The sequence below is a fragment of the Stegastes partitus genome, unplaced genomic scaffold (genome assembly GCF_000690725.1).
Source record: "Stegastes partitus isolate 25-593 unplaced genomic scaffold, Stegastes_partitus-1.0.2 Scaffold735, whole genome shotgun sequence".
Taxonomy (NCBI): domain Eukaryota; kingdom Metazoa; phylum Chordata; class Actinopteri; family Pomacentridae; genus Stegastes; species Stegastes partitus.
Window position 1 is genome coordinate 108,985 of NW_007578466.1, and position 15,819 is coordinate 124,803.

The window sequence follows — 15,819 nt, forward strand, 5'->3', positions numbered from 1 at the left end:
TCTGTCTGTGTAGATTCTCACTTCTTTTAATCAAGTGTTCCTGTAAAAGGCAAAATGCTTCCTCAGTTTTGATGGTGTGGAGTCCAAGGTAGTTCTAATAATTAGAAGACGATGGACATGAATGTCGTAGATTATCTGCAGTACCAGGTCGGACCACCAGATGGAGCCTCTGAGCAGCTGATGAGACAGAATACATTATTGCAGTGTTTAACGCTGTAAGGAGATGGTTACTGGGATCACAGGCAGTTCCATATTGACGTGCAGAGAGCATTATGGGAGTTTAGAGACCAACAGGCACCATGACAAAGTCCTGTGTGACAGGAAATGACTCATATATTGAATATGTCAACTAAGACGGGCTAGAGACAAATGCAGTCCAGCCACATTCACTGCAAATGTCATGTCTGTTGTCAAAAACGGCAATAACAGCATATGGAATAGTGTTTCCTGCACTCTCTTGCTCTTATCATCAATGAATCTATTATTGATTGATAATGCTGCCGACTAAGGAGATCATTCAAACTTTGCATTCCTTGATTGGAGATCATGGCTGTAATGCTGTTGTTAAAAAAATAAATTATATGAACAGGTAGTCCCTTATCTGTCTGGTAACTCACCTTTAAGGCCTCTTTTTACATCCAGGATTCTCCTCAGAGACCTACAGCTCCAAAAACAGGACAAGATTCATACTCTACTCATAAGTACAGTATAAACCAGGTCTTTTATTTAAAGATAGAAACACTCGTATAACAAGCCTTACCTCCATAAACATTGATAACCAGGCTGCTGGAAATGCTGGAAATATGCAAAGCCACTGAAATCCCATGCATATGAGTCACCCATACTTGTATATGGCCTGCTCAGTAAGTGAGACAGCTGAGTCTGTTTTTCTGTGTGCTTTATGCAGTACATTAACTCTGACACTGTGGATATATTGGTGTGATAACTGGTTCATGCTTTGCACATTTTAAAATGGGATTTAATGAGATTTTTGTTCTGCAGTAACAAAAGATTCTTTTAGAACCTCTGCTGGTCGATAGGAGCGTCTCTGGGTTTGGGACTATGTTTCTGTACGTCTATGTTGTGGTTCATTCTAAATGTTTGTGTTGCAGAGGACCGAACCCCAGCAAGGTTCTGCAGCAGCTGCTGATGCTTCAGCCTGAACAGCAGCTCAGCATCTTCCACACTCTGCACTCCCACCTGAGAGACCGAGGCATGCTGCCGCCCGCCGCCGCCGCCCAGGCCAAGTGAGAGACGCCGCCAGCCTCACGGGAGGATGACCGGAGAGAGCGTCGGGGGTGGTTTTCAAAGTTTGTGTAAGCATGTACACACTCATAGACACAACACTGACGCACACACACATGCAGCATGGCTGTATGGTGTGCGATCCCAGGCCTCCGTCGGAGCATCCATCCTCATCCTGTCGACGCTTTACTCAACCTCCAACCAGCTTCAAATCACAACTTTGGACCTGAGGTGACTCTCCAGACTGCAAGGGATAACCTAGAAGTTAAAAAAAAAAAAAAAAAAAAAAAACAAAACACCACAAAGACAACGAGTGAAGCAGCAGTCGCCATCCTACAAACTGAAGATACGACGTCTCACTGAACAGAAGCGACTCTAAAGCACACGGCTTCCTCAGCGCGGGCGGATGGCGGAGGTGCTGCTTCACTGTGGACGGCAAACATTGCACTGACTTTAGCTGAAAAGAGTTAAAAAAACAAAAAAAACAGAGATTTAAGAAGCTTCTACCAGCATAAACTGGGCCCAGTGTGTTGGGCACGTGGACCTGAGCTCCAGCAAACAGACTGTGGAGGAACGTCTCCCTGGGTTTGGTGCAGTAACGATGCAAACATACTGTAGACACTGTTTTATAGACTACGCTCTATTAATGGTCCTAACCTCACAGCTTAACTAAACATGTAGCATGTACGCGAGTCCTGTCTACAGCTAACTGAAGCCATGTTTATTCTCCACTTCCACCGCGTGAACTTTTAGCTTTTAGAGGTTTTTCTGACTAAATCAAAGTAACTCGCACAATATAAGTCAACACCGATTGACTGTAGGCATGTTAACGCAGAGAGTAGAGCGTCGTCTGCGCACTCGACACTTGAATTAATGTATTGTACATAAATATATTGAGAATATTTAGCTGAACAAATAACTAATATATAACTACTTATGTGACCTGCTGCGGAAAAAGAAAAAAAAAAAAAACACTTTTAAGCTATGAGAAATGATATGCAAAAACAAAACAACAACAAAAAAAAGATCATTTGTAGCCTTTAGCATGAGCAGATTAGATTTTTAACAGGTAGCGATGTACATTTGATCTGAGGTTGCTGCTTATTTTAGAGGGTGTTCCGGGTGAGCTTTTACTAGAAATTGTGAAAAAAAACAAAAAAAACAAAAGAATTTAAAGGAGGGAGTGGACATGTGGGAAATGGACTTATTGGTTTTCTTTCTGGGAGGTGGATAAGATAAATGCCGCTCTCGTGTCTGTACCTGAAGCGCAGAGATGAAGCTAGGAGGCGGTTAGCTTAGCATAAGAGAGAAGTAGAAAAGCTTAGACAGTGACATGGATGCTGCACTGGGATGTAAATAACTTCAGTTTACAGTTTCTAACCTGGTTTCTTTCATCCCGTCTGATCTTTATGTGCTTGAGATTAGAAAGTTCCAGTGTCATATCTGGAAACTACAACGATATAACTCCAGGAATTCAAAAATCAGAGTTCGTACATTGGCGGTAAAAAAGCCAGAAGTCTCACTGTGGAGATTAGCTCATGTGGGGTCACATTAGTTCAAGTGGGGAGATTAATCAGTCATATTTCCAGATTGTATTTTTAAGCACATTTTTAAATTTTGCATTAGAAAAAGTGAATCAGAAAACTTAAGAAATTCCCTGAATTTCACACAAAAAAAAGTTTAGATGCTCACCTGAGGTGCTTCATGGGAGTTTTTCCAGTTAAATTCTGATTAAGTGAGAATTTAAATATGCTGTTTTTGCTTCTTTAGTTCTCTAAGTCCATGGAAATGTGGCCAAAACTAGCCAACATGAAAGAGTAATACAACTCTCCTTAGTGAAAATTGTTTTTTTTAGTTTTCTTCTTCTTTTAGAGTTTTTTTTAAACAGTTAGCAAACAACTCATTTTGTTTCCAGCTTCTTACGACGACACCACACAGTCTAGTTTATTCGCTCCAACGTGGCAAATGGAGCCTAATTTGCATTTCTTTTATTTAATAAATTTTACATTTTTATTAAATTTTAACAGTTTGACAAACTTGTCAATTATAAGGAAACATGGCTACTGTGGAAATCAGTACAAAAATGCAATAAAGCAGGTTTTATTTAAATAATTTGACAAATGTTGCTTTTAGAAAAATCTTCTCTCGAGCTAACCAGCCTTTAAAATGTATTTTACCTTTGATTGATGTTCAGGCAAACTTCTAGCTTATGAAAAAATGAATTTCATGAAACAACTTGATTAATGTTTTCCATCAGGCTGGTACTTCTATTATATTTGTATTTGAAAATTCACTTGATAAATATACATAAACGCTGCTTGTGAGAGCCCAGATGATCTATATTGGAAGTATTTATCTCGCTCTGTGCATAAAGAGACTCTTCAACCAGGTCTAAAACTACAAACTGTAGTTTTTACAGCTCAAACAAACAGGACGCATGTTCATCTGTGAGCTTTTGTGGGAACAACTTCATTCTGCGCTGAATGTACAGAAATGAGAGCGACATCCACTTGACTCTTGTGAGAAAGAAAAGAAAAGAAAGAAAGCACATTTCCAAATATTTTCCTTTAAATTGAAAAACGTCAGTGCTTCCTTTATTGATTCAACCAATGATTTTAGTTGCACTGTTAAACCTTTCACATCCAATCACTGTTCTATGATTAAGTTCTGAATGTAGTTTTGCAATAGGAGATGTTGTCAGTGGTACCGGATGACAGTCTGAACTGTACGATGTGTACGTACAGTAAGTGCACTACTGTATTTACACATTTTAAGGAGAGAAAACTCTTTTAGGAGGAGGTTTTATGAGCAATATTGTAATTCTGCCGGCATTTGTGATGAGCTGCCGGTCGGTGCGATGAGTCGGATGATTGTTACGAGGCTGCGACGAGATTCTCTGCTCGATCTTTACAGCGAGGAATGTTTACCAAAGCTCTGTCTGATCAACACTGATTTTCTTCTGTAAGTGGGGAAACAAAAAGAAGCTCCAAACATCCTCTGATTGCTCTGAAAAACCAGAACACAGAGGAAAGTGTGGACGTCTGTGGCCCGTAAAATGTGCGTCAGCTTGGTTCCCATCGTCCAGCTGTTGGTCGGAGGATGTTTTAATTTATTTTTTGTCCAGTTTGTTCTGTTAAAGCGTACATTTTTAGCTTGTGTTCCCCCATTTGAAGTGAATGGGGAGTGCTGGGGTGGGATTTTCGGGACCAGCTGTGTTGTACTGTAGGAATCGAACTAACCCCGATCAATAACAGAAACGCAAATTAATGCTTTACAGGCTTTTTCTGTTTGCAGCCGCCACCGTCCAGCATGAATACTGAGTGAGATGAGTGTTGACGGTGAAGCAATCTGACCAAAAACAGGAGACAGAAATCAAAACCAAATGATTTAAACTGGTTTTATCTGGAGTCTTGAGTGTACCACTGGAGGAAATAAACACTAGTAAGTTGATCAGACCATTAAAAACAACATTTATATTATATCCAAACATATAGATAAGTATTATTACTGAACTAATTCAGGCATTTAAGTGTCTTAAATTTAACTTTTACTCTTGAGATTCCATTTGAAGATCCCTTAAATATTTTTTTGTTGTTGATTTGTCTGAATGTTTGGCTGTAAAATGTCAGAAGCAATTCCTATTCAGTGATATAAAGCAAAGAAAAACAGCAAATCTTCACACTTGAGAAGCTGAAGCATTAAATGATTCGAGTTCTTTGATGAAATTTTTAACCTTCAATTAGCAACTTTCACACATTTCTATGTAAATTTAAATTTGACTCTTGAGTTTCCATTTAAAGATCCCTTAAATATTTTTTTTGTTGTTGATTTGTCTGAATGTTTGGCTGTAAAATGTCAGAAGCAATTCATATTCAGTGATATAAAGCAAAGAAAACAGCAAATGTTCACACTTGAGAAGCTGAAGCATTAAATGATTCGAGTTCTTTGATGAAATTTTTCACCTTCAATTAGCAACTTTCACACGTCTATGTAAATTTAAATTTGAACATTATAATTAAGACGATTCCATCGGTACGTTCGAGCCTCCAGTCGTAGTTCGAATTAGATTTAAGTTATTATGTGTGCAATTTTGTATTTTTACCCTCGTTATAAAGATTTAAAAAAACACAAATGTGAAGGTAAGAAAGAAAACAGGTAGTTTTAGGGGCCCGGGTGTCTTTTTAATTTATCATGTTGTGTATATTGTTTGATTTGCTTTGAGCAGGACTGTTTTCTAATGAGAACTTTTAGCTTTTGGAGTGGATACGATTATTCTGAAGCTGTTAATATTAGGGGGCGAAACCAAGTAATGTATAAAAAACACAGAGATATCTGGGCGGGGAATATTGTGAAGATGTTTATTGTATGGAGGTGAATAAAGTTTTTTTTTTTCTTTAAATCGTGTCTCTCATTGTGTTTCATGTGTTTTGTTTTGTTTTTTTCCAAAAATGACAACGTGAGAGATTCGGTTTCACATTAAAGGACCAACTTCAGATTTATTCACATTAACAAAGCTTGACAGTTTGTGTTTTGACATTTAAAAAATAGATTTTGGCAGAGTGTGAAAGAGCAGACGCAGCGTGATGCAGCTTTTACAAACAGACATTTAAGCATTAGAGCGCCTCAGATGTTCACTGTCGACTATTCTGGCCTCGAGAAACAAGTTGGAGAAAGGCAACACACACAAAAAAAGACTGAGTTCTAAAGAAAGCATGTTTTTTAACGTGTGATATATAAATATAGTTTTTCATTTTGGGTCAAAATATCTGACAGCATGTTTATTATTTTGGCTACATGACAGATGAGGAAACAAAATGATATCTATATCTATAAAATCATTTACCAGACATGATTACAGATCACAACAGATACAGAATACACGTCAAATAAAACCAGATTTTATGCAGTTTGAATCTGAAAGTGAAGCGAAATGTGAAAAAAAAAAGATGAGTCAAAATGTCCACATTCAGAGCCAGCTGAGTTGTTTTTTTTTTTTTCTTCTCACTCCTCATCTTAAAAAATATAACTTCTTGTTGATATTTCGTCCCTGTCAGTATAACTTAACTCTTCTCCATCCCCCGGGGAAGTTTTTATTAAAGTGCGTGTCACGTTTAAGTCCCCTCCGAGTCAGCATTAAAACACAAATATCATGATTAACGTCGGGATGCACAACGATATCGGCTTTTAAGATTAAATATCAGCAGACTGAAGGTTCACACTTCTGTTGATGGAGTAGATTTCTTGTTGTTCCCAGTGAAAGCATATGTTTTTTAAAGCAGCTACCAGTGAGTCCACACTGTAAGAATTAGCATAATAAAATGTTAAATCCACGACAGGAAAGACCAGCTGGAAAAACATACGTGCATAAATCAGTATTAGCATATTGGATATTGGCACAAGTCCAGCGTTGTGCATCCCTACATTAAAGTGATGAACGTGGCAAACAGCGACCCCTGCTGGAGAAATCAGGACGACTAACGTGTTTGGATGTTCCAATGAGAATCTTGGATTTTTGACTTCAAATCCTGAATTGTCAAGAAAACCTGATATTGGTATGTCGAACACAAAACTGAAAAACGTGACCCAGACATGCTCAATTTGACCCTTTACTACGTTTACATGTTTCAGGAGGGATTGAAGTGCACAGTCTTCTAATCGTATTTAAATACGACGCAACACCGAGATGAATTCAAAAAAAGATGAGTACATTCCTGGAGGTATCACACTCACACATATCGGACTGAAAACACTTTAAATAGTGCAATTTGAAAGTTTATGGCCTTTTCTTATCAGTACAAAGTTTAAAGTGCCCAGACTTAAACCCACGCCTGTTTGTGCTGCAGTTACATCTTTCCCTGCAACGTACTTAGAAATAATTCGGTCATCAGTACTCACGCACGACTTTCTGCAGCTGAATCTGGCCGAACATGTTACAAAGGTAAAAAAAAAGAATGAATAAAGGCTGGATCAAACCCACAGCAGTTGGACGGACTGTACTTTGCACAAAAGAGTGATGTAGGAGTCTGATCAGACTAGCGTTAGGTTGTTCTTCCTGTTACTGTTAAGAAAATCAACTGAATCAGTAGGCTTTGGCTTCCAGTATCGGTAAGTTTTCTTCACCCGTATGGGATCTAGATTTCTCCATCAATGTGAGCGGTGATGTCTAATCCCATTTGCACCAGCTCCTTCGTGAGATTTGAACCAGTTTAAACGGTGAGCAAAAGAACAAACCACCCTTTTGTTCCTAATTTAAACCCCAACATGCTCCCGATGAGGTCAAACCTAAGCAGCAACTCTTCATTCCCTCCCGTCAAGCTAGCTAAGTGACTAAAGCATTAAACGGCACTCTTGTTTCGTCACCTTCCTCCTCCACCACCACCGTCCTCGGATCGGGCCTGTCGGGGCAGAAAATCAGCCTCAGCAGCGCGAGCCCGATGCGCACTAAAATCCTCAACACAAGAAAAGCAAAAGGCACCGTGATCTCCATCAGGTGGAAAATTGGGGCGCTAAATTTACTCAAAATGCACGTCAGGAAAAACGTCCCCAAAGCTACACAGGGGTACAGAGCTAGCTTGGCTAGCATAAACACGTGCTCGCGTCCGCCGTAGCGTACGTACGGGTGCAGAGTCTCCTGCTCGTTGTAAAGCGCGACCACCCAGATGGCGAGCTGAAATATTCCCGCGAAGAAAATGATGACACAGCTGATCTGAATGGCCTCCAGCTCGTTGCGAGAGTTGCGCGGGAACTCGTGCGTCAGCTGGTAGGCTAACGGCAAACCTCCGACGAACGCCAGCGAGAAGGTGTTCAGGAGGCCCATGAAGCGCGTCGTCTTGGTGACGTGGAGGAAGAGCGAGTGATGGACGAACCAGAGGAGGCCAACGGTGGCGAAGGAGCCAAAGTAGGCGAGGTACTCCGGACCGTAGACCTGCAGCGCCGCGATCAGGCTGCCGCCGAACTGCTTCTTCACCACCATCGGGTCGGGAACGTTGTCCTCGCTGAAAGAAAGGAACCAGAGTAATGAAGGGGAACTTCTTAATCTAATGATCACATTTAATCTATAATTGTGTTTAAGAAAACTGAGCTTCTACACATGTTGCTAAAAAGCCATCCTGTACAGTCATGACCCAAAGTTTACATAAACTTGTCCTGATGTAAACCCCATCAAGAACCTGTGGACCGTGGTGATTTAACAAGAAAGCCAACATATTTAGTTTAACTACCAATTCTGTCAAGAGGAGGGTCAAAGGTACATCAGGAAGCTCGTAGATGGAAACCAGAAGTGTCTAGTTGAGGTGAAAATGGCTAAAAGACGTTTGATCAAATGTTAGCATTTCTGTAGATGTATTTCTGACCCAACAGGAAGTTAAGCGGTCATTCCACTAAGAAAGTTTGATTAATGCGACTCTACATTACCAAAACCCATCATTTAAGTTGCTGTATGTATATTTTTGACCCAGCAGATGTTGCGTGAAAAAAGACGCGTTTGTTTCAATGATTCCATCATAGAAAGTTTAAAGTTGTAGGAGTCACTGGAAACTCAGGACTACCAGGATGCATGTGGTCTTTACAACTGTACATCATGGCAATGTTGAGTTTCCAATGACTCCTGTAACTCCTAACTGTACCTGCTAATAGCTATTTGGTTGTTTTATAGATTTATTAGAAATCTTCTGGAAATATATTATCTTGGGGATCAAAAATATTCATACAGCAATGTTAATATTTGGTAAAACATAGCAGCTGTCGTCAATTATAATTGTAATTGCTCAGTCAAGTGCATTTATTGAATGGGTCCTATTGAAATCAGCTCAGAGGAGTCAGCAGCTGTAGCCGAACGTAACTCACAAGAGGTGAAAATCTGATTAACGCAACTTTCTGCATCACCATAGCTGATAATTCAAGTTGCTGGAAGCTTTTGTTCATGACTGGATAGCTTCGCAGTTTTGAGTTTGCAATGATTCCTAAAACAATTAATTGTGAAAAAAACAATCATGCATTTTTGGTCTTATTTATAGATTTATCATAGGTTCTCTGAAAATACAACAAACTCTGCTGGGTCAAAACTATACACTGAGCAATACTAGTATTTGACTGAAGTCAACTGTAGTTGCTGAGTTATTGAGTTTATCAAATGGGTTCTATGTAGCAGCTGTCGTCAGTCATAATCACTCACAATAAGTTACGAGGTCGTGCCACTTAAAACAACTTGACTAACACAACTCTCTACATCACCAGACCTGATGATGCTGTATGTATATTTGTGACCCAGCAGATTTCATCTATAATAAATCCATGAAAGAATCATGATTCTTTTTTGTGTTTGCATGTGACGCATGTGTTTGAATCGTAGAAAATTAGGTTGTAGGAGTCATTGGAAACTCAACACAGCCCAGATAGATATACATGGTCCTTACAGGTTTACAGAAACTTTAGCTCACAACTGCATCTGCGCATTCAAGGAAACAAAGCGAAACAAACCATATGTCCAGGATGAGCAGCGTCGCTACGATGGCGTAAACTCCGTCACTGAAAGCCTCCACGCGGTCCTTGCTGAGGGGTTCGTTGGGCAGGTAGGTGTAAAACAACATGGAGTCTGGAGTCTCCTCCACCTGACCTGATACAGAAGATTTGGCTCAAGTTGGTCAAAGCTGACGAACAAATGAAATCTATGTGGCTGCAGGTGAGCAAATATTTGCGAAGTGCCTGTAAAATCCGGTGCTTACCAATGGCTTTGCTGCGACACCACTTCAAACACTGGGAGATGTAGGGCAGGAAGATGACGATGGCTAAGAGCACGTAGGACTGAGGAGGAAAACCAAAACGTTAGCAGGCTGAAGAGATTTAGAGCTCAGAATATTTACAATATAGGACAAAAACGGATTAAACGGGGAGGATGTTAACATTTCTGGATCAGGATGGTGAAAGAAAAACCAGCCTTGAAACTCTTTGTTCCACTAACAGAAACTTAAAGAGCCCTTCTTATGCCAATTTACATGATTATAATCTTATTTTTCTGGTCTACTAGAACATGTTTATGTGCTTTAATGTTAAAAAAAACAAAAACAACTCAGTTTTGGCCTCCTTGGTAAAAAGCCCAGTCTGCTCTGATTGGTCAGCTGATCCCACCATGAATGTTTATGTTTCCTAACACCAGATCTGAGTATAAGTAGGGAGACGTCGCCAAGGCAGATGTGTCTCGAGCACGGAAATAATGTCAGACTGGTTTAATGGTTTCAGGCAGGTAACACTGGATGGTGGAACTTTGTAGACCTTTAAGACGTAAAGCTATAACATAAAGGAAAAGGGAAAAGCAGAATATGAGCTCTTGGAATAACCGAACAGATTTGTTGTTTTCTCATCCAGAAAATGATTTGCTGCTGTCATCCAGCTTGAATTGCTGTAAATTTGACTGTTAGTGAAGCAACATGAAGGCAAATTCATCTGAACGACATAAATTTTGCCCAAAAACACAACTAGATGCAGCCCAGAATTTGTGACGGGCATCATCCATACCTTTAAATTTCATCACTAAAGCAGTTGTCAGTGAAGTAGTCACTGACTTTTAATATGCACTGATCTGTACATGCTTCTGGTGGTGCATGAACACAGTGGGAAGTTCTAAAACCCCCAGAAATCCCGTGCAACGTCCATCCACTTGCTGCAGCTCAATCTGTAAAAAGTTGCAGCCTTAAGAAACATCCACTGGAGACATAAGTGGATTTCTGTGTTGGATATAAGGAGCAATGTAAAAGTCTGGGATGCAGAAACTATGACTTGGCTTTAAGTGGTTTCAGCTTCTCCGCCTCTGAAAACGTAATTTCCATTTGTATTTCTGAATCAAATGATAGCTTGATTTTTTTTTTTGAGAAATTCATGCAGCAATGTCTTCACTTAAATGTCTCACATTAAACAACTAAAGGAAAGACAAATAAAAACCACCGACCAGCTGGAAGAAGATGAAGGAGAAGATGCTGGCGAAGAGGCACATGATGGGAACTCTCATGATGACTTTGAGGATGTGGTGCTTGTAGTAGGTCTGGTTCTCAGAGATCTGGATCTGTTCGTTGAGCAGGAAGGGCCGGCTGAAGGCGTACAGCACGATCAGCGACTGAAGGAACGAGACGGTCAGGATTACAAAGCGTGAGATCACACAGAACGGAGAGAAGCGTAGATACATGTAGACATTGATCTGCCTCACCTGAATGACTCCGATCACCATCACACAGCCGCAGAACAGCAAGATCCCCAGGACGTTCTCAGGGAAGGTCGCCATCAAGGAAAACTGCGAAGAAAAGCAATAATTTTAAAGGTTAAATGACGACAGCAGACAAAGCTTCATTCGCTGCGGTGGCTCGTTCTCACCGTGTACGGCAGGAAGGTTATCAGCATCATGCAGGCCTGAAACAGAAGCAGAAGTGAAACTTCACATTAGAAAGAAGGAAACGTTCCTTCACAAGGAAAACAACATTTTTCCCTGATTACAATCACACATGAACCGGTTTATAAAACAGATTGTATCCAGGTTTAAGTCTTTCTTTAGCTTTTGTGTCACATCATATTAAAATATATGAAAAACGACGGTTGCAGCAGATTTTAGACGACAGTGATTCTGTACTTACAAGGTTCAGCAGAGCGAGACAGTCATCGATGCGCACAATCACCTGAAACAATCTGAAAATTCAACCACGATGAGAATCTGAAAGCTGCTGCAGCAACAACATACAGTGACTACTACTGGTAATGACATTAATAATAATGACAGATCTGACCTGATGTGGGCGGCCCAGGCAACAGTCACGATGAGGAACGTCATTAAGTAAACAGCGATCTTGGTTGTGAGCAGAAGCTGAACGCTTTGTCTCAACTCCTGCAGAGAAACAACATTTCAACGCAAACTTTAGTTAAAATCCAACATCACTGGATATTATTCAAAAATGATGACGTGCTGTTGTGGTTTTACTGAGAAAGTGAGAAAATGATGGAAGACCTCGTACCTCGTTGTCTTCCATTTTGGTGTGAGCGACGGGTAAAATCTGTGAACCAATCAAAGTGCAGTTACTTAAAGCTGCATTTCTATGAGGGACACTGCAGATGATTTCATATCCAGAGTTTTAAAAATGTACAAAACAAAAGCAAATTTGTAGGTAAGATTAGGAAAAAAAAAAAAAAAAACTGGATACTAAATAAGACACTTTAATGTATGTTACAAACAAAAACAATCCATTATCCTACAAAACTAAAAAAAGCTAATAAGCAAACATGAGGTTGAATAAAAATGGAAAAAATGATAAATACAACAATGTAATGAGGGTTTATGAGCTTTAGTGTACATGTGAGCTACAAGACATGTTTGATATTTATTCATATTAGAAATCGACGGGATCTTGAGCTGAATGATAAAAACGGTCCGCGAGCTTCGTCTTGCTGCAAAATGCAAAGCTCAATAATCCATCCATTGTCTATACACTGCTTAATCCTCACTAGGGTCGTGGGGGGCTGGAGTCTATCCCAGCTGACTCAAGGTGAAGGCAGGGGACACCCTGGACAGGTCACCAGTCTATCACAGGGCTACACTTAGAGACAGACAACCAAGCACACTCACATTCACACCTACGGACAATTTAGAATCACCAATTAACCTCAACATGTTTTTGGACTGTGGGAGGAAGCCGGAGAACCTGGAGAGAACCCACGCTGCACAGGGAGAGCATGGAGACTCCACACAGAAAGATTCCGGTGCCCCCACCGGGACGCAAACCTTCTAGCTGTGAGGCAACAGTGCTACCATCTGCGCCACCCTGCAGCCCGCAGCTCAATAATTAGCACCCAAAATGAGTCGAGTCACATTCGAGACACTTCGTCTACACGTGTTGTCTGTTTGCTTTTGCAGCTGATTAAGTGACCAAATGTTGGTCCAATGACTCCATAAAAACTGTAAAAGCAGGACTTGTTATCGTGACACACCTTTCGCTTTTGTTCTCTCTCGCACTGTTGGACAACTTGAGGCGACAAACTAAACTCTGACCCTGAAATATTAGAAAACTATGATCCCTGAATCTGAAGGGACCTTCCAATAAAACCTGGAATCCTGCACAAACTTGTATGTTTAAAATATTTCACATTCTTCTTCTGCTTCTGCCATCTGTGCAGCCATTTGATCACTTTGGGTTTGCATGAATCTATTTTGGATTTTTGGTCATAGATCTAAAATCAACACATAAATGTCGACTACATGTGAGTTTTTCCAGATATTGGTATTAATTTATCTACATTCAGCCACGTCCAGGGCATAGATGTGTTCAGAAGTGTTTCTTTTATTCATATAATCATCCATAGTTGTGTATAATGCCAACATTTCTGAGTTTGTCCCACAACAGCGTCTCAGTCTACAGAGCTGGGATTTAGCCGTCCTCACAGGCTGGACAAGATCAGATACAACATTTATAGCACCACTTCTGTGTGTTTATTTGGCTTTTGTGTTGTGTTTTAAGAACTTGTGAGCATTGGCGTCGGCTAACTTTAGAGGAGACGCATGCATTTGTGTCATTTAAAGATGTTACTTCGCCCAAAAAAAAAAAAAGAAACAAAAGAGGACAGAGGAGTAAATTAATCCTGTAAACATGTAAAAACAGCTCAGATTGAGTCTTACTGCTTTATATTTTATTATATTTTGACTTGTCAATTTGTGCCTGAATTGTGTGTTTTCCTTTACAAAAATAAAACACATTTCCACTATAAATCAAGTGTTTGATATATTTCTTGGGGGGGAAACATTAAACTTGTCACTCCAGGTAGTCTGACAGTGAAGGGTCATGTTGAGTTGGTATTTTAAAATATGCCGTTCTTGCTTTATTCCTCTCAGTTCGGTGTGTTTGTTTCTGTTTCGGCCTCATTCTGTGCAGCACAGATGCTAATAACGAACACGGTGCTCTGGTTTATTTTCAAGATGGTTATCAATATAATACATCTGCTCTCGCACTCGTACAGCAGCGCTACAGTTTCCTGTTGGGAATCCTGTTCGCTGCAGCATTAAAACTCTGCTCACACTTGAATTATTCGATAACAATGATCTAATATTACATGATAGATAACTGTGAAACAATGACAAATGAAAACTCTATTAAATGAGCATTAAAAATCCCTTAAGGTGCATTTTTCTGCTATTAAAGTAACCCAACATATGATGCTGCCACCACCATGCTTTGCATCATGATGCTGCCACCACAGTGTGCAGTGTTAACATCTGGTCTGATGGTCCAGAAAGCTCAGTTTTGGTTTCATCAGGCCAAAGAACCTTCTTCCTGTTGACTTCAAGGTGGTGGCCTCCTTCACTGGTCGTTTTCTTGCACCGTCAGTCAGTTTTTGAGGAAGGCCTCCTCTAGGCAGATGTATACATGTGCCACAGTCCTTCTATTTCCTACTGGTGGACTGAACTGGACTCTAAGGGATATTCTGTAACTGGGAGTTTTCCTGTGTCCATCCGATGATGTTGCTTTTCGATAACATTTTTCTAGAGTTGCTTGGAGTGTTCTTTAGTCTTCACAGTTTGGTTAAATCCAACAGTACGGATCCACCAGTGACTGGACCGTCCACATACAGGAGTGTTTATACCACCATCACTGAGACACATTCACTGACCTCAGACCATCTACCATCTACTAATGATGTCACTTCTAGCAACAACTGGCTGCACCCTTGTTGACTCAGCCACTTATTGTTAATTTTTGGACAAAAAAAAGGTAAAACGGAACTACTTTCAAGGAGGCACCTATATATTTTACCTGTTTACTGATTTTGTTGGGTTCTAGATCCCTGTTGGCTTCATTCTCATTTTACCTGCGTAGTCTGGTTTAATTTTAGATAGTATTTGATAAAGCTGCTTTATAAATACGGTTCATTATGATGTTGTGGGACTGCTGGTGCCTCCACACTGCTCCTTCCTCACATCTCCTACTATGTCTCTGCAGACTCATCAAACAGACGCTCTAATTCAGATGTATCGCTGAAATCTCACCATGACGGTGGCGATGATGGAGATGAGGGCGTCGCTGTAGGCCAGCAGTCTGTGGGAGGACTGGGTGCTGCTGTGGGCCTCGCGCTCGGACGGACTGACGCTCTCCAGCAGGAAGGAGGAGGACGCTGCGTGGCTGCCCTTCTTCTCCATCTCCTCCTCGACGTGGTGCTCGATGATGTCGCTGTCGTCGTTGTCCCCCATGGTGGAGGAGCTACAGGGGCGCAGGAGCCGCGGACGGGACCATGGAGGCAGCGGGCTGAGCGACTGCAGGCGGCCGACTGACAGCTGACGGAGGGCGGGGCCACGGAGAGCAGCAGCCCGCTGCTTCCGGCTTCCACCGGAGATCGTTTATTGGGCAGCAGGAGGAGCCGCTCGGTGTGAAGAGCGGCTCCCGGCTTTGGATGGATTGTTTTTAACATGCTTACTCATGCAACCTGTATATTATATATATATATGTAATATCTTGTTTTCTTATTCTCTGTATGGCTAATTGCTTCTTGCTTTAACTTGGACCAGTTTAATGTAGGTTTCCACCAGTCCTCCCTGAACCTGGTTCTGCT

The 15,819-nt window shown here is 40.8% G+C and overlaps 2 protein-coding genes across 2 annotated transcripts in view; one reads left to right on the forward strand and one right to left on the reverse strand.

Moving 5' to 3' along the window:
• Positions 1-2,428, forward strand: part of cds1 (CDP-diacylglycerol synthase (phosphatidate cytidylyltransferase) 1) — a 38,925-nt gene extending 36,497 nt beyond the window's left edge. The window contains exon 13 of the mRNA XM_008291325.1: positions 1,113-2,428. Within this exon, the coding sequence (XP_008289547.1) occupies positions 1,113-1,251 (139 nt within the window). The 3' untranslated portion in view covers positions 1,252-2,428. The remainder of the gene's footprint in view (positions 1-1,112) is intronic.
• A 3,286-nt stretch (positions 2,429-5,714) lies between these two features.
• tmem175 (transmembrane protein 175) lies at positions 5,715-15,570 on the reverse strand. Its single transcript, XM_008291326.1, has 10 exons — positions 15,260-15,570; positions 12,240-12,278; positions 12,015-12,112; positions 11,865-11,916; positions 11,608-11,643; positions 11,444-11,527; positions 11,189-11,353; positions 9,969-10,047; positions 9,724-9,859; positions 5,715-8,240 (listed from the first exon to the last, which is right to left on the reverse strand). The coding sequence occupies exons 1-10, from the start codon at positions 15,458-15,460 to the stop codon at positions 7,565-7,567; spliced, it is 1,566 nt and encodes a 521-aa protein (XP_008289548.1). The 5' UTR covers positions 15,461-15,570; the 3' UTR covers positions 5,715-7,564.
• Between the last annotated feature and the right edge of the window lie 249 nt (positions 15,571-15,819).